We start from the raw sequence: 25,212 nt of genomic DNA, 5'->3' as shown, positions 1-25,212 counted from the left end.
TTGTGGGAGAAGGCGGATTTGGCTTCCGTGGTCCATGCTTCAGTTATCTCCAGACTGGATTATTGTAGTGTAATTAATAGTGGACTGCTTTTGAAGAGAGTCAGAAAGCTTCCAACCTGTCTCTCAAATACTATTTAGCTCTCATTTACTTTAGAAAAAAAAATTCTTCTACTTTTAAAAAACAGATTTTCCCAAGATGCGTTTCCCTAGAGATGTGAAAGTTGGGGGGGGGGGAATCCAGAAAAAAATTGGGGAAGGATTTCCATTTTTTTCCTCCTACTTTCTTCAGTTTTTCCACTGAAAATTAGAAATTCTGGAGAGCAGTATAAAAAACAAACATGGGCTCCTGGGAGGAAGGGCGGGATATAAATCAAATAATAAATAAATAAATCTATGAAATATTTTATCTTTTGGAGTGAGTGGAGTGTTTTTTGAGAAAATGTTTTACTTACTCCAAATGTCTAGTATGAAGATTTTGAAGCAAGACAATCTACAGTATTAAAGAATAATTTCCTGTGAATAGATATATATGACACTCAAATCCAAGATGCATTTCTATACCTAAAGGGTGTTGTCATCTTCCTGAAAAGGATTTTGTTTACTACAAAGTTTCTGGTTTTTATTTTCAACTTTTATTCTTTTCTATTTCTGTCAGTGAAAACTAAGATACATGTGCTAAGGTAGCTGCAGGTGGAGCAGTTTGCAACTCGTGTGTTGGGTGGATTCTCAATTTTGCTTGTACAAAGGCATTTATACTTTTGGGGCTGCATTCCTATGCCTGCATATCTAGGAGTAAACACCATTAAACAGAGCTGTCTTACATTTGAGTAAAATATCATAAATATGTCATGATAAATATATCAAATTGTATAATTTTATAGACTAAGTTATAAATTATTCATTTTATGGTGTCAAAGTAGTAAAATAGGTTTAAGACTTACTTTCCTATAAGTATTGCATATATTTCAACCCCCCTGCAAATAAAAGCATGTATATATTATTTAAACACTTGAAAGGAATATTTTTGTCTTGTATTCTATACTGGGTGGATGTTGGAGAAGCAGCACAAATATGCAGTGCCATTGCAAATGTATATGAAACATTGCATAAATGAAAAGTTGCAAGTAATGTAGAAGTGCCTGCTTGTGCTTGTGTTTCTTGAACACCAGATCCCTATGACATACGGCAAGACAAATAACTGTTGGAGGCAGCAATAGTGACCATTGGAGTGGTGTGGATGGGGCTGTGTTGCTGACCATGCTTCCCAGCCCCTTGCACCTTGTGTCGCTGCCAATTACGGGGAGGGTCAAGGCAGGAGGGAGCTTGGTATAGTATGGGTGCAGCAGCAGAGCCAATCCAACACCCCTAATGCTACGCCTGTACTGCACCAAACTTCCTGCTTCCTTGCCCTTCCCCACTCCCTCTTAGTAACTGGCAGTAACATGAGGCATTGGGAAGCACAGTCAGCAACACAACCTTGCCAACACCGCTGGCTGCCACTGCGAGATAGACTGCTTCTGTGTATAAGTTGCTGGGAATTGCAAGTGCAGTAAGTACTGTTGCATTCAGGTCCTGCTTATGGGCTTCCCAAAGGCATCTGGTCCATCACTGAGAGAACAGGATGCTGGACTAGATGAGCCTTTGGCCTGATCCAGCAGGGCTTTTCTTAGGAAACTAAGCAGGCATTTCAAAAGCAATTGATGGTGAGGCATGGGGTGGGGTATACTGCGTCAAGGGGAAAAATGGCATTAGACAAGTATGCCTAAAACAGCTCTTTGGATCCTGGCTGCAAAGAGGTTTTTGAATGGTCAGAGATACATTGGAGCTTGCATCACCTTTTTCCTTTATACAGTTGTTTGGCAACACTCAGGTTCAGAGTAGTGCATGCTCTAAATTTATTTATGTTTGGAAAAGGAAGTGTGCTCATTAAACAAATGATCACTGTAAGGAAATATTATATTGGCCACCATGGGGAAAAATATTGAACAGCAAAATACAGTCCATTAATCTAAATAATGATAGTGCATGAAGTCTTTACAGCTTTATGTTTTCCTTGCCAGAGGACAGATGATTTCAGCAGAAGACTGTGAATTTATTCAAAGATTTGAACAGAAAAGGAGCCCAGAAGAGAAACAAGAGTTAATAAAAACAGAAGGAAACCAGGTAATCCAGCATCTCTTCAGAGCAAACATCTGTTCTATGAATAGCAGTTCAATATTCTAAATGTTTTTTTTTGTTGTGTTTGTCTTTTGCCACCTTGGTTTTAAAGGACTTGCATCCCTGTTTCGGCTCTTCTGCCAGCTTTATTTATTTATTATAACATTTATATCTTACCTTTCCTCTAAGGAACTCAAGGTAGTATACATGGTTCTTTCCTCCCCATTTTATCCTCACAACCACCCTGTGAGATAGGTTAGGCTGAGAGACCTTGACTGGCCTAAGGTCACCCAGTGAGCTTTATGGCTGAGTGGGGATTTGAACCCTGATCTCCCAGGTCATAGTTGTTGATAGGTCATTTGTGTTCATGTGCTGGTGGCACTCTGAGACATTTTAAAATGTATTTGTTCATGTACAGTTCATGGAATAGCAGGTTAAGTTCCATTGGATTACGAATTATTAACCGTGGGCCCTGTTAATTTCAAAGGAGCCTAGCCATTGAGAGCTAGGTATGTTGTGTCAAAAAGAGAGCAAACAGTTTGTCATGTTTGTGGTGATCATCAATATATACAGAAAGCTTACTGTCGGTAGGCTCCTTTGAAATTGTTTGTGCATTGTTATATTTTGTGGGAGAGGGAGAGGTTTGAAGCAGGGATGGAGAATTTGTGGCCCTGCACATATTGCTAGCCTACAGCTGCCATCATCCCTCAGCACTGGCCATGCTGGCTGGGTCTGGTGGTGAGTCTGACAATATCTGGAGGGCACCAGGTTAGCTACTGGTACTTTACAGATTTCCTAATTTGAGCAAATAATACACTTTTCAAGTTTTTGTTAGCTTGCTGGTTTGTAGCAGCTGATTCATGCATTTATACATGTTACTGAACTTTCACCAGTCCCTGACTTGAAGCTGAATGTGCAAACTGCCTCAATTGTGAAATTTTGTGTGTGTTTGCGGTACTGCGAAGTGCTACGGACAATCTTGGTGAATCTTGTGGTACCCATTTCACATATTGAAGTCTGCTGCTTGATGTTTCAGTTATGAAGTTGCAAACATGCAGTGGTGAATTAACCCTAAGCATTCTGCACTTTCAACCACTGAAGAAGCATATATCATGCGAGTTGGAAATCTTGGGATTTTAACCAAAGTCATGTCAACATGTCTTCCTTTTTAGCATTTCATGGGCCCTGCTGTTGAAGTCATTTTTGTGCTGCTATGGTCTGCTCCCTTATTGAGCCCTCAGAGTGGCTGATCCAAAAGTATAATTGAACTACATGTCCTCTGTGTGCTAGCATCTGATAGGGTGCTTAGAGGATGTGGCTTAGAGTGCCATAGAACATTGGGCTGTAGCCAGAGAAATATGAGTGTTATAACATCGGAAGCTGCCTTATACTGAGTCAGACCATTGGTCCATCTAGATCAGTGCTGTGTACACTGACTAGTGGTGGCTCTCCATGGTTTCAGACAGGGGCCTTTCCCAGCCTTGCGTGGTAATTTGCTGCTTCTCTGCTCTCCCTTGAGTCTTCTGTACCCCACCCCATGATTCCAGACAGTGCCCCAATGTTCCAGAGTGGCTTTTTGGAAAGTGAGGAGGAAAACCCTATTGCACATGTATCTTTACATTTGTACATCTCTGGATGCAGCCCATTGTAAATATTCTTGAAGTTTCTTGTGAAGTATGGGCATGTTGTGCATAAGTACTGCTCTTCCTTTTTAAGGTATATGCGTGCTGCTAGGCTAGGAGAAAAATCAACATTTATCGCACACATGCACGCACACACACAAACAAACTGTTATTGAAAAGCAGGTGGGTAGTTCTGCACTTCTGTTTTGTTGAAATTGGTGAGGCTAAGCATACATAAATATCTTCAGCATTGCCTCCCAGCTTTCCCTCTTCTTATAAATCTTATAAATCAAAATGAACTTTTAGTTTGTGAGATTGTGTCTGTCCACATCTGCTTCTCTTCCGTCCACAGTGCTGTTCACACAGCATACCCTTTATATTCTGTAGAAATCAGTGAAGGCAAACCAGGGCTGTGGGGTTGGTACGCCAAACCTTCGACTCTGACTCCGCTATTTTTCTACTGCCCGAGTCCGACTCCACCCAAAATTGCTTCCAACTCCACAGCCCTGGAAAGGGCTGTAAATGTCTTTTTAAATTGGAAGCTCTCATAGGAGCATTTTTATCGCTGCCTGACTGCGCTGATCTTGGCGTCACAGCATTTGTCTTCATCTGGTTCCTGTGTCATACACTGACACACAAAATGTTTTCCATCTTGAGTTATGGTGAAATGCTCAACTACAGCTGACTTCATGGGAAGCTTCTTTCACATTTTGAATTTATATTTTAAAAAATTTGTCAATCAAAATTTGTTTTGAAGCAGGAGTCGGAGTTGGTACATTTCTACCGACTCCGACTCCACCGAAAATTGCTTCCGACTCCACGACTCCAACTCCGCAGCCCTGAGGCAAACTGTTATCAAATTCTCCTTGGAATGAAGTCTCTGCAGTAACCGTAAACTTGGGGGAGTTTTCCATCATATTGAGAACTTGTGATCATTCTACTAAAATAACTTGGATAAATTTGGTATTTCCCACGCAGCCTGTGCTTGCAGTATTGCCCAGTAAAAATGAGAGGAAAGGTTGCAGCATTTGGGGCTTTTTAGTTTAGAGAAAAGGCGGGTCAGAGGAGACATGATAGAAGTGTATAAAATTATGCATGGCATTGAGAAAGTGGATAGAGAAAAGTTCTTCTCCCTCTCTCATAATACTAGAACTCGTGGACATTCAAAGAAGCTGAATGTTGGAAGATTCAGGACAGACAAAAGGAAGTACTTCTTTACTCAGCGCATAGTTAAACTATGGAATTTGCTCCCACAAGATGCAGTAATGGCCACCAGCTTGGATGGCTTTAAAAGAAGATTAGACAAATTCATGGAGGACAGGGCTATCAATGGCTACTAGCCGTGATGGCTGTGCTCTGCCACCCTAGTCAGAGGCAGCATGCTTCTGAAAACCAGTTGCCGGAAGCCTCAGGAGGGGAGAGTGTTCTTGCACTCGGGTCCTCCTTGCGGGCTTCCCCCAGGCACCTGGTTGGCCACTGTGAGAACAGGATGCTGGACTAGATGGGCCACTGGCCTGATCCAGCAGGCTCTTCTTATGTTCTTATGAGAATGAAAACACTTGTAAATACTTTATTTTTTTTAAATCTCCCCAGTGTGCTAAAACATTCATAAACCTGATGACACATATCTCCAAGGAACAAACGGTTCAGTACATTTTAACAATGGTGGATGATATGCTGCAGGTAAGTTAGTTAACTTTTTTTCCATGTTTAGTGCTTATTGATATGTGGGTGTCTTAGTTCAGTGTGGGTGGCTTCCCACTTGCTGTCCACTTTAAATTGTTTTGTAAGGCTATAGCCTACCCAGCAAGCAGGTCTGTTTGATTTTAATGGCACTTGTGTGCTTTATTTGCTGAAATGAATGGAAGTAGCACAGCAGCAGTGCCTTGTGGAAGACACTTTTTGTGAACGACATCTGCTGGTTTTACCTACACTCTGTATTTTGTGGAAAGTAGTATAGATAGCGAGGTAAGACTGGATTTACAGCTTGGAACAAGTGTGGCTGAAACCACTAATGGATGAATCGTTTAACCTTTTTCAACAATTAAAAGAGAAATATGCATCTATTTTTATTAATATTTCAAACTGCATCCCACTGAATTCTGTTTACCCCATACAGCATCAATTTTATAAGCTCATCATTGTAGTTAATCAGTTACAAATAATTGAACCATTTGTCCATTTTAGTTAAATATATTGTATTAAGTAAAAGCCTCATTGTTTATATTATTGATGTTGAAACCTGCCTGTAGGCTTACAATTCTTTTAATGTAGTTACTGAAAGTGCCTAACTATTGAACTGCATTATAAAAAATAATTTTATTACAAGGTTTAATAGAACTAACATCCATCATGTCTGATTTTTCCCCAACATCTAGAATTGATTGCTGTAATGAGGCAATCATTTATGAGGCTGCCTCTGAAAAACAATGAGCAGCTTTAACTGGCCCAGAATTGAGTGGCCTATACAAGCCATAGATGGAAAGAAAGTATTGCACTGTGTTTGTTACCAGTTACTTTCTGGGCACAACTGAAAGTGCTGGTGTTGACTTTTAAAATCCTAAACAGTCCAATCCTTTGTTATCTGAAGGAATGTTTTTCTTTTGTATGTTTCTTTCCACGTATTAAGACCTCCAGAAGAGATTCTGTTGAGGTTACCATCATAGTTTTAAGATTCTGCATGCAGTGACTCTCTGCAGGAGCATCTTAGTGGTAGACCCCCATCTTAGGATGTCTTTAAGCAGAAGTTGTATACAGTCAGATGATATCCATTCTAAGGCTGCAGTCCTGTACATAATTGCCTGGAAGTAAGTCCAGGGCCTGGATTGGTAACCACCTAAGAACTGCATGTGTACCACCTTGGGTTCAGGAAGAGAGGCAGGATGCAAATGTAAGAAAAATCAATAAAATTATATTTTCAGTCAGTGCTTGAAGACTCCTTTTCTTTCAAAAAGTTTTTCACTCTATTTAAGTTTATTTATTGACAGACTTTTTTTCTTAGGCTGTTTATTTATTTATTTTATTTATTTAATGGATTTATATTCCGCTCTAGTTCAAAAAATTTAGAATTCAGAGTGGAGAACAGTAAGGCATAGTCCAATACAAAATACTAAATAACGCAATTAAAAAATATAAAAGTATATCTACTAAAACAATTTTCTACAACATTTTCAATCAGATGTTAAAAGCTTGGTAAAATAAAAATGTTTTTATCCGGCGCCGGAAATCGATGATAGAAGTGGAAAGTCGTATCTCGGGCGGAAGCTGGTTCCATAAGGAGGGAGCGGCAACCGAGAAAGTCTTATTTCTGATAGCCGTGTGTCGGATGGTAAATGTTGATGGAACAATCAGAGTAGATTCGGTGGTCGATCTGATAGGACGGGAAGACTGGAATTCAGAAAGACGATTAGTCAGATATATTGGTGCTAATCCGTGTCGGGCTTTAAATGTTAGAACCAGAATCTTGAACTGGTGCCGGAATTCGATGGGGAGCCAATGTAGATGATAAAGAAGGGGCGTGGTGTGGACCCACGGACTGGTTCTAGTGATCATTCTTGCTGCTGCTCTTTGAACTAATTTAAGAGGTTGGAGCGATTTTGCAGGTAGTCCGATGTATAGGGAATTACAATAGTCTAATCGTGAGGTCACTAGTGCTTGAGTAACTTTTCTTAAATCAGACATTCCCAGAAACGGTCGAAGTTGACGAACGAGTTTTAATTTAGCAAAAGCCGTTCTAGAAACAGCCATAATCTGGGGTTCTAAGGTCAGAGCTGAATCCAAAATTATGCCCAAGCTACGGACTTGAGTCTTTAGGGGAAGGAGAACTCCATCTAGTGAAGGTAAATTGCCTAATTCTTGTGGAGGACTTTTTCCAATGAGAATGACCTATGTTTTTTCTGGATTGAACTTTAGTTTGTTCCTGTTCATCCAGTTTTGTACTGCCACAAGACATTGATTAAGGGGATAGACAGCATCTTTTGCATTCAGTGGAAAAGAGCAATACAGCTGAGTATCGTCCGCATATTGGTGATAATGAATTCCAAATTCCTGAATAATCTTACCTAAAGGTCTCAGATAAATGTTAAACAACATTGGGGACAGGACAGAGCCTTGTGGGACGCCAAACCGTAGCGGCCAGGGTGTGGAATGATAATCCCCAAGGGCAACTCTGAGTCCTGCCCTCTAAGAAGGAGCGGAGCCACTGTAAGACTATACTTCTAAATCCTATTTGATATAGGCGATCTAAAAGGATGTCATGATCGATAGTATCAAAAGCGGCAGATAGATCTAATAGAACTAGCAGGGATAAATTACCCTTATCTAGTTCTAGCCGAAGATCGTCCATTAGAGCAACTAAAGCTGTCTCAGTTCTGTGATTCGGCCTAAAGCCAGATTGAAAGGGATCGAAGCCGCAGGTGGAGTCTAGAAATGTTTGTAATTGAGTGGCTACAGCTCTTTCGATGACTTTGCTCAAAAAAGGCAGATTGGATACTGGACGGAAATTATTTAACAGTGCGGAATCAAGAGAAGGTTTTTTTAATAATGGTAATAATAGCTACCTTCAGACATTCAGGTAAATAGCCTTGTTGGAGGGAGGAGTTGACAATTACACTGAGCCAGTTAGCTAATTCAGCTCTAGATATTTTTATGAGCCAGGAAGGGCATGGGTCGAGTGGGCAAGTAGTGGGATTCATACCCTTCAGAGATTGGGAGATGTCTTCAGGGAAAACAAATTGAAAGGTAGAAAAAAGAGAGGAGTCATGAGTTTCAGATGTATTATTATTATTGCAGTTATTAGTTTAAGATTTTGTTGAGGTAGATTGTTTTAATGCTAACTATTTGTTGCATTCCATTAGCCACTGTAAGGAGGTGGAAACAAGATAAAATGTTCAATACAAATAATACTCCCCTCGCAACATAGCACATGTGCTCAGGGAAGCTGTGGCCAGGCTACACTGCACTTTTACTGACATATTTATCCCCTTCAGAGGAAGTGCTAAGAATACATTTCGCATAAAGCATTTCTGACTGAACATGCATGTAACTCCTTTGACTTCCATGTACATATGTACATGCTGAAACCAGTTTGGTCTGCTTTAGTCTGTCTTATTTGACAGGATGACCACCTTGATTTTTTTTACAATATTTTTTTTTCTGAATAGTGTAAAATTATCTCATATTTTAATACTCTAATATTTTAAATGTGTAGTAATTATATTTTTATAAGAAGACATTCTTAGCCTGAATCGTGATGATTAACAAAGAGAATCTCTAAGTGCACTTATGGGCAGATTTTTGACTGCTGTGCCAAATTACTTTTAAATAGCACATTGTGCTGATGTTCTGGGCAAGAATACTAGCTTAAATGTTTAAGCTCATAGTGGGAGAATCATAATGATTCAGAACAGGTATGGGCCTCGTGTGTCCTCAAATCGCCTATCAAAAGCTGGAATCCCATCCAATGGCTTGCAGAAGCAGACAGAGATCCATCTAGTCTAGCATCTTGTCTTGTTTCCTTACAACATTTATAGATCACTTGTCATCAGAAATCTGTACACAAGGCAGGTTAACAAAACATTTAGAAATGCAAATGCAAATCACCATACAGAGTAGGAAAAAACATTTCAATTAAATTAACGACATTAAAACTACATTAAGCAGCAAGAATCTCAGTTGATCCCCAAATGCCTGACAGAATGAAAGTCTTTTCACCTGTCTACCAAAGAGTCTACCAGGCAGAATATTTTACAGTTCTGGAGCCCCTGCAGCAAAGGTATTTTTAACCATTGCCAGCCTGTTGCCTTTGGGAAGATCACAAGCAGGACATGAAGGCGATGGCTGTACTCTATCCCTAGCCCCTAACATCTACCCTTATCTTTGGTGGGGAGCATGTCTGGATATTCTGTAGCAGGGATGTGAAACCTGTGGCCCTCAAAATCTAATAAATAAATATTGCTAGATGACAATTTCCATTTTCCCTGACCTTTGGCTATGCTAGCTGGGACTGATGGGAGTTGGAATTTCACAACATCTGGGGATTCGTAGGTGTTCTCTGCTGCTGTAGACTGGCCTTATTTCTTTAGTCGATTCTCTTGTTTGAGGGGTTGAATCCTGCTAAGCAAAGCCAACAAATACTTATCTAATTTGCTTAAAAACATCTCTGGTAGTGAATATTCCACCATACTCCTAAGCATTGCTCTAGTGCTCCACTCCATCTTGCAAGTTAGAAAGCTGCTGTTGATTATGCTGCCTGCCTCTTTTCAGCATCTGTTTCAGCCCATAGTTTTCTTGTTTTGCGTATAATAACCAAGGAAAACTCCTACTTCATATGATGTACTGGAAAATTTCTATCAAGTTTTCACCCCCTTTCTTGCCCAGATTAAATAAACTCAACTCCTTCAGACTTTCATAATATGTCATTTTCTCCAAGCGTGAGATCAGGGTTTTTGTTTTGTTTGCTCTTCATGTTTTTCTAGCTCCTCTTTAAGTGTACTGATTATGGAGCACAGTTTATCATCAGCAGACTCATAAATGGCAAATGGAGTGGAAGAAGTGCTACCATGATTTAATTTGAATTCTCCTATCATTGGCATGTAATAGGGTGTTCTAATTTAAGTTGGCAACCCACATTCTCGGTAATGCATTATTGTCGGCTGTGACATCCAGATCCTCTTCCTCCCCCTCCCTCCTCAGTTGCTACTTGCAAGGCAGGTGCTTCTCAAAAAGCAATTGTTTTGTTGTTATTGTTGTGTGCAAAGCAATATTAAATACTATGTTCATGTTTCCTATTATGCATCACTCTGAATGATTACACTGTCCTTCAAAGTACTTGCAGTCCCTCTCAATTTGGTATCAACTGCCTTTTTTCTCTGTTACTTCTTCATACAGGAGAATCACCAACGTGTTAGTATTTTCTTTGACTATGCAAAACGGGGCAAGAACACTGCATGGTCCTACTTCCTGCCAATGTTGAATCGTCAAGATCTTTTCACTGTGCACATGGTGAGCTTTTAGAGCAGTCAATTATCCTGGGTTTGAGAGCGGACTTTTTGTGGCAAAACTTAGTACAGTTTTATAAGTACTTGAATATAAAGTGTTCTGTCAACTCTTTTTCTTTAAAGGCTATGTAAATCATCCTTAAAAAAAAGAAGCTTTATTTAAAATACGGGATTTAAGTTTTCCATGGAAGAAGCATTTTCAGCAGTATTCTTCTGTTATGATCCTGCAACTGAAAAATTATCAGAGTCCAAGCCAAAGCCCCACGTGGAAGTACTGTTAGACCCATGAGGATGGCCTGATTTGGAGTGTTTGGATTAAACAGGATACTCAGCCTCCTCTCTTTTCTCCCAAGCCTTTAGAACAGAGCAATTCATAAATATAAACAAATAACTAGGTTTTTTTATTGTTTTGTTCTTAACTATTAGCTGCTGCTGCTTCTTCTTCTGCGTCATCACCATGCTGTTGCTCTTCAGGTTGCCAACATATAATTAGTTCAGCGGTTCCCAAACTTCTGTTCACGGACCACTTGAAAATTGCTGGTGGTCTAGATGGACCACTTAATGGTTTTTCTGTCTGTTTTAGCAATTGTCATGTGCTGTGCTAGATGCTGTATGATTTTTAATTGTATTTTTATTGTTGCCTTTATTTCATGTATTGTATGAACAATGCAAAAGTATTGTATGTTGTTGTATTACAACTTGAATTCAATAGAATTCAAATTGCAAGTGTTTTTCACAAAACCCCACAGACCATCTGAATGAAGCTCACGGAGCACTGGTGGTCCACAGTCTGCAGCTTGGGAACTCCTGGACTAGCTAACCAATGGGAGCCAAAAGATAAAATATGTGTTTAGGCATATATTGTTATCAATATAGATCTCAAGCCAACCGTATTGACTAAAGAGGTGATGTGGTTGAAGGGTTATATGCGTGTCTTCTCACAAGCTTGTTGTGGCACTTTAAAGTCTAACAACTTTACTATGGCACTGGTGAACTCTAGTCCTCTTCCCCTGCAAGTGCAATCCATGAAAATCTTATGCCATAATAATTTTGTTAGTCTTTAAAGCGCCACAAAACTTTTTATTCATTGGCTATGAAGACTGATGTGTCCGTGTGTGTTGTATCGATCCTGTGGCTCAGGGATGCTAAGAAACAAATGTTGACTTTCTAAGGTTCTTAGATTTTAACACTGCTATTTAAAACCTATTAAGATTTAGAAAGAATGCCTTAAATAGACCATTGGTTCAGCTAGCTCAGTATTGTCTCTACACTGTTTGTCAGTTGCTCTTTGGGGTTTCACATAGGAGTCTTTCTCAGTTCCACATGGAAATGCTGTGAATTGAACCTGGGAGCTTCTGCATGCAAGGCATGTGCTCTGCCACTGAGCTACGACCCTTGCTGTGTTGCATCTGTTTGCAATGTTATTTCAATATCCATGCTAATGTGCATCTGAATTGATAGCAGGTTCATAGCTTGGGGGTTCTCCTAAAACCATCTCTGTCTCTTGAGGCTCAGGTAGCCTTGGTGGCACGGAGTGCCTTCTACCAACTTCAGTTGGTGGCCCAGCTACACCCCTGTCTGGACAGGGATAACCTGGCTTCAGTTGTCCATGCTCTGGTAACCTCCAAGTTAGAATACTGCAGTGCGCTCTACATGGGGCTGCCTTTGAAGATGGTTCGGAAACTGCAGCTTGTGCAAAATGCAGCAGCCAGATTGGTAACAGATGGTTCGAACATGTAAAACTGATTCTGGCCCACTTGCATTGGCTGCCTGTATGTTTCCGAGCTCGATTCAAGGTGCTGTTTTTAACCTATAAAGCCTTACACGGCTTAGGACCACAATATCTGATGGAACGCCTCTCCCGACACGAACCCACCCATACACTACGCTCAACATCCAAGGCCCTCCTCCGGGTGCCTACTGTGAGGGAAGCTGGGAGTCTGGCAACAAGGGAGAGGGCCTTCTCAGTGGTGGCCCCCAAATTATGGAATGATCTCTGATGAGGTGTGCCTGGTGCCATCACTGTTGTCTTTTCAGGGCCAGGTCAAGACTTTCCTCTTCTCCCAGGCATTTTAGCATGTGTTTTTAAATTGCTTTTTAAAAATGTGTTTTTAAATTTGTATATTGAATATTTGTTTTTAATTGTTGTAAACTGTCCAGACAGCTTCGGCTATGAGGCGGTATACAAATGCAATAAATAAAAAAATAATAAATATGGTTTGCATTTTCTTTCAGGCAGCCAGAATTATTGCTAAGCTAGCAGCTTGGGGAAGAGAACTGATGGAAGGCAGCGATTTAAATTATTATTTCAATTGGATTAAGACCCAGCTTAGTTCACAGGTAACTATGTAATAATCTAGTGCAGCTTTCTCCAACGAGGTGCTCTTTAGTCGTTTTGAACTGCAACTACCATCACCCCTGGCCAGCGTTGCCAGTGATTGTGGATGGTAACAGTCTAAGACATCTGGAAGGCACCAGTTTGGAGAACAGTGATCTAGCGGTATTGCAGTGCTTTTAAGCAGGCATACTTAACAGCTCTGCAAATCAGACTTTCTGGATTTAAATGTGATTTAAACACAAGGTCTATGGGGTATTTCTCCTATGCAAGCACCAATGAGCTCCTATTCAAATCACTAGGGTTTGTGCAGGAAAATATTCTTTTGTCATTTGGAAGGCTTGCACGCTAACTTGCAAGTTAAACTTACTGATCTTCGTAGAATTTACTTCTGAGTAAGCATGTGTGGGATTGTGCTGTAAATCAGCTTGAATCTGAACAATGTCCTTTAATTAAGTGTGTGTGTGTATAGTAATATGCAGCAGCAGCAGGGAATTATACATATTACATTATTGAAACTTTTAAAAGTATGTTGTACAGTGGCCAAGGACTTTGGGCAAGATTGGTTTTGGCTATTCTGTGTGGTATCAGATATATATATATGTATCCTTTTTTATTGAAACACTGAGCCAGTTAAACATTTTTCAAGCTCATTAACGTAAGAGAGACTGGAGACTTCAAATGTGTAGATTACCTAAACATACTGAAGTGTAGTTATGTTCAGGAAAACGCTCATGACTTCATCCAAAATGTTGGTACGTTATGGCGATGCCCTGGGTAAAATATGGGAAGAGCTGAAAGGAAATACAATATTTCCCTTATGGGTAGTGGGAGCGAACGTGCTACAGCCAACCACTTGGAAGCAAAATGTAGTCAACCCAGATCTGTGACTAACTGCAAGACTTGTGAGCAATATTTAGGGGATGGTCAGAAATTTATTTCCAATCCAGTCAGGTGTAGGAAAATAAGTGATATCTCTTGGTGTTAAAAGTAGGCTATATGTGTAGTGCTGTACATAAAGGCCCTCTCATTGCACATCTTTAAAATGTAACTTTCTCCTTTGCACACTAGAAACTACGCAGCACTGGCAGTGCTAATGATCCTGGAACTGATGTAAGTATCTGTGTGTAATTTCTTCATAGTCCTCTTCATATACTGGGTTTCATCCAGACTAAGCTAGTTACGCTTCAGTCACATTGAAATCAGTCACAATTTACTTGTTCCATTGATTTCAAAGGAACTAAAGTTTGTCTTCCTTAAGCTGCAATCCTAACACTGCTTTCCTGGGAGTAAGCCTCATTGAATTCAGTAGGACTTGCTCCTTAATAGACATGGTTAGGAAAGACATAGGTTAGTCTGGATCCAGCCCAGAGTATTTTGACTTATGGGAAACTTACTAGGAATTCTCTTGCAATATTTAATATATTTTCAAGTTTATATATTTTGAAGATTTATACCCTGCTTTTCAGTTATGTGATTCTCATAGTGGTTTATAAACAGCTAATCATACACAACCCAGAAACTTACAATTAACTACCATGTGTGGACACACACACACACAGTTCAGTGGATGCAGCCAGAGCATGTTTCCATTTGGTTCTACAGTACTAGGGCAACTGGCACTTGGAACCAAGTTTTATGGCATGATTGTTTTTAGGGTGATCGTAAGCAGCGGTGTAGGGCAGCATTTCTGCTTCAACTGTGTCTGTGCACATGCATCTGCTGCTATGTGTCTGGTACACAGGACACAAACTAAGCAAGGAGGGCATGATCCTTGCTTGAATCAAGGAAAGGAGTGGCCCTCCTAATAGCTAAAGGAATCCCTACAGTATCTGCTGCCAGATCTGAGATGATATGAGTAGCAACAGCTACTTTGGGCTACGAATTCAGAGGGTATGAAAGGTAAAGAGTGAGCAAGAACTTCTAGCATGGTGGTGTTGCTGGTGTGGGAATGGGGTAGAGTTTTGTAGGCATTCCTGCTGGAAATGCAGCATGTCAGAGAGCCAAGAATGATTGGTAAAAAGAGGCTGTGAGGCCATAGTTTAGTTTTACTGTCAAGTTAACTAATTTAATGGTGACATATCATCTGTCGGCTGCATGCATTCCTTGAGACTGCCTACACACACACATATATCAGCTTTTGGTAAAAGAAAGAAGTTCAACAAGCAGGTAATGGCTATGCCAATTTTTTTCACTTTCATTGATTTCAAACAGGACTGTGGCAATATATTTGCTTAATGGTAACTTGGCATCTGTCATGCATGTATAAATGGTAGACAAACTGTTAATTGCACACATTTAAGAGTAGTGGTTAGTGCTGAGCAAGACTGAACACACTATATGTCAGATATGGCAGTTACAAACCCCTTTGGTTCAATAGGACAGTAGGAATTCTTAGAATCGAAGCAGTTGTCTTGCTTTGCAGTGAAGGGAATGTGGGCTTTAACATGAGCTCTAGTTCATACATTACTGTAGTAGAGTAGGAGCCACATACTTGTCTAGTTATTGGCTGTTCCAGTAACATGGACTAGGGCTCAGATGGCATTTGAGACAGTTTTTATCTCAAACAGCTGAGAGTCTCATGACTTTCCCATGAGGATGGAGAGCTCATTGACGTACATTTTACAATGAATTAAAAAAAGAAGCAGTAGAAACTGAAGATTGCCAACATTCTCTTGAGCTAAAGTCACTTGAACTACACTCTCTTGAGCAATCTTCTCAATCATGTAATGAATGTCAAAAAATGCCAAGACTGGCCAGTACAGATGCAAGCTGTCCGCTAGTGGTTCTTGTCAGCATTCGCTGCTGAATCTCTGTAAATCTGGCCATTTACCAGAAGCATGTGATAAATGTAGTCGAATCCCTCAGGATATTATCAGCCTTTGGACTTTGATCATTCACTGTAATAAAACTGCATTGAAAAGGGTAAAGCTATAAGTCCAGCCGTATTTTTCTTTTTATGAATACCTCATTTTTGTTTGGCTTGTTTCTTTGATAGACTGGAACCATAGACTCAATTTGTATTGTTCCACCAGTCTGAATAGGAACCTGAGATCAACATGAAGAACAGACTAACAGTTGTGTAGTTGCTGTTTTTAAAGTAGTGAAACTAGACATAGGTTTTGCGCTTTGTCTGTCTATCTTCCCCAGTGGTCAACCTGTTTAGCCTTCATAGGTCACTGTTCTGTTGCTGATGATATTGCAGAAAGGTTTTGTGATATCTGATCTTAAAAAGACAACTTTGTAATTAACAAAAAATACTTTCTTATTCAGTGGCAGTTTATTTGGCAGGAAAGTATTGCTATGCAAAGAACTTAGTTATACTAAAAATTACCCTCTCACCATTTCCTTCTGTGAATGTGTGTTAGGAACATTGATAATGCTTATGGATTAGCAGTCCATTAAACTGCAGATGCTTCAGAAAACTATCATAAAATATCATTTGTCTCAAAAGCTGTACTGCTCAGTGCTTCCACTTGGTGTCTTCAAGAAATAAAAATAATTCTGATTAATGCAGGGTACATCGTAGGTGCTTGGAATGAGAAATGTAATCAGATATAATATTGTTATCATTGGATCATTTAAGTTCTTTTCAGTTATCCTGGAGCATGAGATTGAAGGGAGGGTATAACTGAATTCTCAAAACAAACTAGAGTATTCTGCTTCCAATATAGGAAAAAGGAAGCAGAATTTTTAACTCCTTGTTTTCTGTTCAAGTTATTCAAATGAGTACTGAGCCAATTTAGCTCTTTTTTGTCAGCTGTCAGTTTGAGTGGCTGTAGTGCTGATGTGCGCATCAAATGGCTAACCAGCCGTATGTACCCCTTCAAGATGTATTGTTTACCTTGAGGCCTGTTTCATAGAAGCACCCTATCGAGACTTAACTTGAAATTGTGCTGGAGAGACATGGGAGACTTTGAAGTTGTGTTAAAAAGTATCTTCTGTTGCACTTAATGTGCATTTGTAATTAAGATATTTTATCTTTTCATGAGCATGGTACCTGCCATACTACACTCTGTATTGAGGGGCATTTTTTAAAATTGGTAAGTTGTCAGTTATGGGTTAACTTGAAAATTCTTGATTTTTTTATTTTAAAATGTGTGTACTGCCTTTCAAAAGGATCCCATAGGTTTGGTTTATAGCAAAATAAAATAATTAAAAAAAAACACTAGAGCATGAAAGCAGCAAAGCTTGCCCGCTTGTTCTATAGCGATGGCAGCATTCTGAGAAGCACCAGTTTTGTCTTCCTGTTTCACAAGACCTACTGGAAAGCAAGGTCATGAACCTGCATCAGTTCTGTCTAGCAGGGTAAGGCATGGACAAGGTTTTTTTGCGATGTTGCTAGTCCAGGCCTCTTGAGATTTGGGTACTCGGGAATCATGAATGGAAAAACATGGAAAGTTGGACAACTTGTTGCCATTCCTGCATGTCACTGAGGAGTTTTGAGTGCATCTTCATAACTACAAACACTTTTTAAGGGTGGGATTAGTGTTGGTATTTTGAGGGATTCTATTGGCAACCTACTAGCTATGAGAAAGGATGGTGAGGGGCTCCTGTGGTTGGAATTTTGATAATCTTTTATCATTTTTAATCCTATTTCCACATTTGTTTTGATGTATAGATATTAAGGAATGGTGAGACCTTATCAGAGATGTGGTTTTCTGTTACTTGCCTATGTGATACAAGAAAGTTGGCGATATCTGTGATTTGGGGTTATTTTTGACTTTATTTCAGGTGGGAGCACTTCTGAGGTGAACCATGTATCTTTCATTCACATGTATTTTTCAACACCAAATCTAAGCGTAGGGGAAAACATGCATCCTTTCCTTGTTAATTGCATTGAGATAGTATGTGTTCTACCATGTGTACATAGGTTAGGAGGCTGCTTGACTTCCCAACTAATGTACTCAGGACAAAATAAACAGTGATAACTTCTGGTGTGTATATTCTTTTTCTTTGAAAATGTCATGGCTGTTTGTTGGGAGTTCAGGGACGATTATGAAAGCAGAGTAGGAAGATGGCCTTTGAGTTGTGTTTCAAAACAAACCAGTTCTGTAACAGATGCAATCATAAACATTCGTCCAGGGTTTCCATAATTGGCTGAATCCACCCTTGGAATACAGCCAGTGTTCTCATATCTATTGAATTAAGGGTCCTTGGCTCCATGTTTTTATCTTTTGTGCTGTTTTATATAATGCTATGGGAGTAATCTGCCAGGAATCTACATTCAGAAGCAGCTTGGGCCAATGTTTATGTGTTACTGTTCTATTTCACTTTATATGCTTTGAAATGTTCTTACTCCAGTAACGGGCTTGAAAAGTTTGGTATTGCCCTGTTCCTGAAGTGGGCAACCTTTTTTCGGACAAGGGCTGCATTTCTTTGTGGTTAATCTGTCAGGGGCTGCATGCAGTGGTGGGCAGAGCCAGAGCTGATGATGGGTAGAGTGAGAGGCAAAAGTGTTTTAAACTAACTTATCTGGAATAAATGCTATTCTGCTTCAGTTTTCACTATGGCTACCTCAGATTAGAATTCCCAGTCTGAAGGATATCAACTTAGAAGTAAGTCCCACTAGGTTTGATGTGGCTACTCTCAAATAAGTATATACAGAAAAGGGTTTTTTCTCATTTTTCTTCATTTATTTTATAACAAACAAGCATTATCTGGACACTATCGATGTGACACAAGATGGATGAAATTGTACAAGAAGGGTTTTGTTAAGCACAACAGACCAGTACACCTATGTTGCTAGAAAGCAAATGATAGTAATTTCTTTCTTATTCTAGGACAGAGGTAGCCAATATGGTGCTCTCCAGGTGCTGCTGGTCTACAACTTCCATCAGCCACAGCCAGCTTGGCCAATTGTCATTGGTGATGGGATTTGTATGCCACCATTGTTTGAAGGATACTGTGTTAGCTACCCCAGTCCTAGGGTACTACAGACACACAACAGAAGTCTACCAACTTGTACTCCAACAGCTGAGGTTACTTTTTTCCCAACCTACACAACCGAGAAATATATTCAGCTGCCTCTTCCAACTGTCCCCCACACACCCACACATTGAAAAGGATGGAACACTTTGAAAAGCCAGGAAAATAAGGAGGAAATTAAAAAAGGAAGCAAGAAACTTTGATGGGATTGAAGAATAGGGCAGCTGTAAGTGGTTTTCTTTGGGTGGGGGAATGGCACATAAAATGAGGTTGAGGAACACAGGTGCCTCATATGTGCCCTACGTACTGACCATCTGATGTATTTTTCATTAAGTATCTAATAAAATAGGCTTACTTCAGGACACAGGAAATCTGTGAAAGTCAGACAGACTATTGTTAACAATTACTTCATTCTCTTCCTTGGAGATACAATTCATATGGTGTTGGCGGTATTTCTGCTATTGCAAGATCCACACCTTACTTAAATGAGTATTCTTGTAAAAAATGATTAGTGGCCTGGCTTCATAAACTGAATGGGATTCTATCTAAGGGCCCTTAACATGAATGTTTTGGCATTAATGAGCAAACGCAACCTTGGCATAGCAGCAGCAGCTGATGGAGATTGACTTGCTTTTCTTACAGTGAAAGAGATTGAGATAAATGGAGACCGCCCAGTTGTTCCCACGTTTACCTCTGCAGTGTGGCATTAGGAGTTTGTTGTTGTAGTTTTGGTAATGTTATATTTTTCTTTTATGTAGAGTTCACAATATGTCCAGTGTGTTGCTGGATGCTTGCAGTTGATGCTGAGGGTCAATGAATACCGTTTTGCGTGGGTCGAATCAGATGGAGTTAGCTGGTGAGTATTTGTTTCACAGAAAAATATAAACTTCCAATACATAAATGTTTCAAGGATTTTCACAGTGACTGTGTTTCAAGCTGTATTCTGTTGAGCCAGATTTTTTTTTTTTAAGAGTCCTTGGGATTTGTTTACAAATCTAAAATAGTGTCATATTCCCTTCTCCTAGAGAACTCTGTGTATTGTTGTTCTGTGAGGAGACTAGATGTCTTTAACAAAATTCTGTTTCCTTCCCAAATAATTCCCTGTTCCCATGGTGAGGGACCATGATAGTTTTAAGAACAGTTTGTTTGAAGTGTCTTATACCTTTAGTTGAAATCATAATGTATGAAGTATGAACTGTAACTTTGCTCAAGAGTACATGTAGGCGAACACACAGACATTTCTTTCATGAAACAGAGTGATTCAATAGACAAAATATAGTTGGTCTTCCAAAAAGCTTTTGAAACAGACCTTCACCATTGTTGTGAAGTCTTCTTCTAATTTCTTGACTTATTGTCTCCATTTTGGTTAATGACTGTGCCAAGGTATTCATAATCCTTGACAAGTTCAGTGTCCTCATTGTCAACTTGAAGTTATATAAATCTTCTGTTGTCATTACTTTAGTCTTGATGTTCAGCTGTAGTCCTGCTTTTGTGCTTTCCTCTTTAACTTTCATCAGCATTCGTTTCAAACCATTACTGGTTTGTGCTAGTAGTATGGTATCATCTGCGTATCTTAAATTATTGATATTTCTCCCTCCAATTTTCACACCTCCTTCACCTTGATCCAATCCTGCTTTCTGTATGATATTTATTTATTTATTTATTTATTTTATTGCATTTATATACCTCCTCATATCTGAAGCTCTCTGGGCGGTTTACAACAATTAAAAACAAGTATACAAATTTAAACCATACCAAATTAAAACCCATAAAAACCGATAGGCAATTTAAAACACACGCCATTCAAATGCTGTTAAAAAATGCCTGGGAGAAGAGGAAAGTCTTGACCTGTCACCAAAAAGATAACAGTGTTGGCGCCAGAAGCACCTCGTCAGCGAGATCATTCCATTATTTGGGGGCCACCACTGAGACGGCCCTCTCCCTTGTTGCCATCCTCCGAGATATGTTCTACATATAGATTAAACAAATAGGGTGATAATATACACCCCTCACACCCTTTCCGATGGGGAACCAATTGGTTTCTCCATATTCTGTCCTTACAGTAGCCTCTTATGCATATAGGTTGCACATCAGGACAATCAGCTGCTGTGGCACCCCCATTGCTTTTAAAGCAATCCATAGTTTTTCATGATCTACACAGTCAAAGGCTTTGTTGTAATCTATAAAGCAATTTTCTTCTGAAATTCCTTGGTCTGTTCCATTATCCAACATACGTTTTTGCGATATGATCTCTGGTGCCTCTTCCCTTTTTACATCCAGCTTGGACGGACGTCTGGCATTTCTTGTTCCATATATGGTAAGAGCCTTTGTTGTAGAATCTTGAGCATTACTTTACTTGCATGGGATATTAAGGCAATAGTTTGATAATTACTGCATTCCCTGGGATCCCCTTTCTTTGGAATTGGGATATATATTGAACGCTTCCAGTCTGTGGGCCATTGTTTAGTTTTCCATATTTGTTGACAATTTTTTGTCAAAATTTGGACAGATTTAGTTTCAGTAACTTGTAGCAACTCTACTGGTATGCCTCCTATTCCTGGTGATTTGTTTCTTCCGAGTATTTTAAGAGCGGCTTTCACCTTACATTCTAAAATTTCTGGTTCATTATCATACGGTTCCTCTGTAAATGAATCTGTCATCATTGCATCTCTTTTATATGGTTCTTCAGTGTATTGCTTCCATCTTTTATTTCATCTTGATCGGTCAGTGTGTTCACCTGTTGATTATTCATCATCCCTACTCTTGGTTTAAATTTCCCTTAATTTCTCTAATCTTTTGTAATAGGGCTCTTGTTCTACCTTTTTTGTTGTCCTCTTCTATTTCTATATAATAACTATTGTACTAGTTCTCTTTGTCCCTATGTACTAGTCGCTGTATTATTGCATTTAGGGTTCTGACCGTGTTTCTATCTCCTTTCACTTTTGCTTTCCTTCTCTCTTTAACCATTTTGTGACCTTCGTCAGTCATCCATTGAGGTTTTTCTCTCTTTTTAACTAGAGGTATTGTCTTTTTACATTCTTCCCTGATAATGTTTTTCTGGTTCTCTCTGAATACCGCTAACCATGAAAACCCTATTCATAGGGTAGCTAGCCATAAGTCAGGATCGACTTGAAGGCAGTCCATTTCCAGTTTCATCAACTAAGTTTAAAGCCTCAAATCTGTTCCTTATTTGATTTTATATTCTGGTGGGATGTTATTTAAATTGTATTTTGGCATTATGATTGCTTTGTTCTTCTTCTTTAGCTTTACTCTGATTTTTTATGTGACCAGTTCATGATCTGTACCGCAGTCTGTTCCTGGTCTTGTTTTTGCAGGAAGTATAGAACTTCTCCATCTTCTCTTACCAATTATATAATCAATTTGATTCCTATATTGGCCATTTGGTGTTGTCCACGTGTACAATAATCTTTTTAGTTGCTCAAAAAATGTGTTTGCAAGAAACAAATTATTGGCTTCACAGAATTCAGTAAGTCTCTCTCCTGCTTCATTTCTATCTTCTAAGCCCCATTTCACCACAATTTCTAGTTCTTCTCTGTTCCTACTTTTGCATTCCAGTCCCCCATGATTATCAGCATATCTTGTTTTGGTGTGTGATCAATTTCTTCCTGTACTTCTGTGTAAAATCTCTCCAATTCCTCTTTTTCTGTGTTTGCCGTCAGAGTATAGACTTGGATGATGGTTATATTCATAGGTTTCCCGTTTAATCACATTGATATCACTCACTCAGACCTTGCGTTATAGCTTCTAATTGCTTTTGCTACATCACTTCTCACTATTAAAGCAACCCCATTGTCTTCTTAATTTCTCATTTCCTGAATAAAATATTTTGTAGTTGTTTGATTGGAAGTGTCCCATTCCCATCCATTTTAATTCACTCACGCCAAGTATTGTAATGTTGATGCATTCCATTTCTTGCTTGACAGTTTCTAACTTTTCCTGGTTCATGCTTCTCACATCCCATATTCCTGTTGTGTATGTCATGCAGCTCCAGACTCTCCTTTCGTATCTATATGCATCAGCCTCCGAGCTTCCTTTTGGCTTTGACCCGGTTGCGTCATTAGTCACAGCACTGCTTGTGCTTGCCCATAGTTCTTCCCCAGTAGCTCGTTGAGTGTCATCAGACCTGGGGATCTCATCTTCCAGCACTACCTCGTGCTGCATTTTGGATACTCTGTTCATAGGGTTTTCGTGGTAAGAGGTATTCAGAGGTGGCTTACCATTGCCTTTCTCTGAGTTTGGATGCATCTTAGTCTGGTTTCTCAGCTTTGACCATTTCGCCTTGGATGCCCCTGCTAGGTGTCTAGCTTCTTGGTCTAGACTTCTGATGGCATTGCTCTCAGCTTCTTTGACACTCGGACCTCCTCACCATGTTAAGGTATGCATCCTAGAGGAGGGACCTTCCCCATAGCTCCTGAATAAACTTAGTAGTCATAAGATAAGAAGCTGGGTCCCAATATGCCAGGGATAGAAAATCTGTGCCCCTCCAGATGTTGTTGGACTCTGGTTTCCATCAGCTTCAGCCATCATGGCTAATGGTCTGGGATGATGTCCATTTGGAAGGTGAAGGGTTAGCTAACCCTGTTCTAGAAGTTCCTATAACCGTGCTCAGTGATGTAGCGATACATTTTGAAGTGTCGGAGTTTCATGCAGTCCCTACATGCCCAAAGGAGATTCCAAAAATATTGGCAGCATAATTTCCAGCTTCACTAGGATCAGCATGACTATAGTCTCATCATTTCCTGGGAGTAAGTTTCTTTGAACTTGATGATTCTGACTTCTGACTGCAAAGGTTCAGTTTATAAAACACATTGAGCAAAAGACCTTCAGCCAGTTGAAGTATAACCTTTAGCTTTTAATTAGAAATGCAAACCATCTTGGAAGAAGTGTTACCATTTATGCCACTGGTGTGAAGTAGAAATATCATCAAAGGGAAGGAAGAAAAGTGTGCAGCCTCTGCTTGATTATTTCTCTCATTCAGACACTACATCTATATACTAATCAGTCACAAAAAATATTAAAACCACAAAGTCTCATTATTTTTTCATTCCCTTGCCAGGGCAAGGAGGATCCATCAATTACCCTGGTGTTCCAGCAATGATATCATTGTTCCAGCTCTGAAAAAGTCCTGAAGCTGTACTCCCCAGCATTCCCCTTCCATATACCCCTGTAAATGCTGACTAAATTATATTCTATTGTTTGGCTCTGTTTAGTGTCTGTCTGCTAATTTGTTTAGTGTCTGTCTGCTAATTTGTATGGAAGTATGTACTTGGAAGGCTTTTCTTTTTGAAATGCCATGTGTCTGGAAATGTACATTTTACATTCTGAATCATAGAATACTGAGCTCCTGTTTAATGATATGTTTCTTGTGTTTTACCCCCCCACCCTTTCAGTATCATGGGAGTATTGAGTAACAAATGTGGTTTCCAGCTTCAGTATCAGATGATTTTCTCTGTCTGGCTGCTGGCATTCAGTCCTCAAATGTGTGAATATTTACGGCGTTATAATATTGTCCCAGTCCTATCTGACATCCTACAGGAATCTGTAAAAGAGAAAGTAACCAGGATCATTCTTGCAGCATTTCGGGTGAGTGAAATACACAGAGGTATTATAAGAGGTTGAAAACCACAGGCCCAAATGTCCTCTGAACTCTCCCTGGGCTGCACCCCTTACTTGCCCTGCTTCACATCCTCCTTGAGTGTTTCTGCCTGGCTTGAATGTGTCATTGAAGTCTGATAACATATCTTGTTGGCAGGAGAACCTAGCCTGCTGTACAAAGGTAAACTTTACATTTATCTCTTCACCCCCATGACCTCTGATCTTTCTTTGTTTTTGTCATAAAATATTTCTTAAACACCCTTCCTTACAAGATAATCGGGGATGTACAGAATATATGTGTGAATAAAAGTAATTCACAACATATAAATACAATTTTTAAAACCAGCGTATAACACAACAAAATAAGAGGCAAATTCAGACGCGCCAGGGCAAATAAGAAGGTCTTCACTTGGTCCTGAAAAGCTTGTAGTGTCAAACAGCAGAGTGTGCCTTTATCTGGAGACCTTCTTGCATACTTCTTGGTGCTCTATTCATTTGAAATAGTAATAAGGCATTGTTGCAGATAATATTTCAGAGAACGGTTTCTCTTGCATGA

General features: G+C 39.6%; 1 protein-coding gene across 4 annotated transcripts in view; it reads left to right on the top strand.

Moving 5' to 3' along the window:
• The window catches only part of ATP6V1H (ATPase H+ transporting V1 subunit H), a 49,858-nt gene that overhangs the window by 8,355 nt on the left and 16,291 nt on the right, over window positions 1-25,212 (top strand). For 3 of the 4 annotated variants that reach the window (XM_061598714.1, XM_061598722.1, XM_061598741.1), the window contains exons 3-9: window positions 2,061-2,163; window positions 5,373-5,462; window positions 10,668-10,781; window positions 13,013-13,117; window positions 14,184-14,225; window positions 19,799-19,896; window positions 24,452-24,644. In XM_061598714.1, coding sequence (XP_061454698.1) covers window positions 2,061-2,163; window positions 5,373-5,462; window positions 10,668-10,781; window positions 13,013-13,117; window positions 14,184-14,225; window positions 19,799-19,896; window positions 24,452-24,644 — 745 coding nt within the window. The remainder of the gene's footprint in view (window positions 1-2,060; window positions 2,164-5,372; window positions 5,463-10,667; window positions 10,782-13,012; window positions 13,118-14,183; window positions 14,226-19,798; window positions 19,897-24,451; window positions 24,645-25,212) is intronic. The other variant, XM_061598730.1, reaches the window with a different exon arrangement.

The sequence above is a fragment of the Rhineura floridana genome, chromosome 1 (assembly GCF_030035675.1).
Source record: "Rhineura floridana isolate rRhiFlo1 chromosome 1, rRhiFlo1.hap2, whole genome shotgun sequence".
Taxonomy (NCBI): domain Eukaryota; kingdom Metazoa; phylum Chordata; class Lepidosauria; order Squamata; family Rhineuridae; genus Rhineura; species Rhineura floridana.
This window is presented reverse-complemented; position numbering and strand designations above follow the sequence as displayed.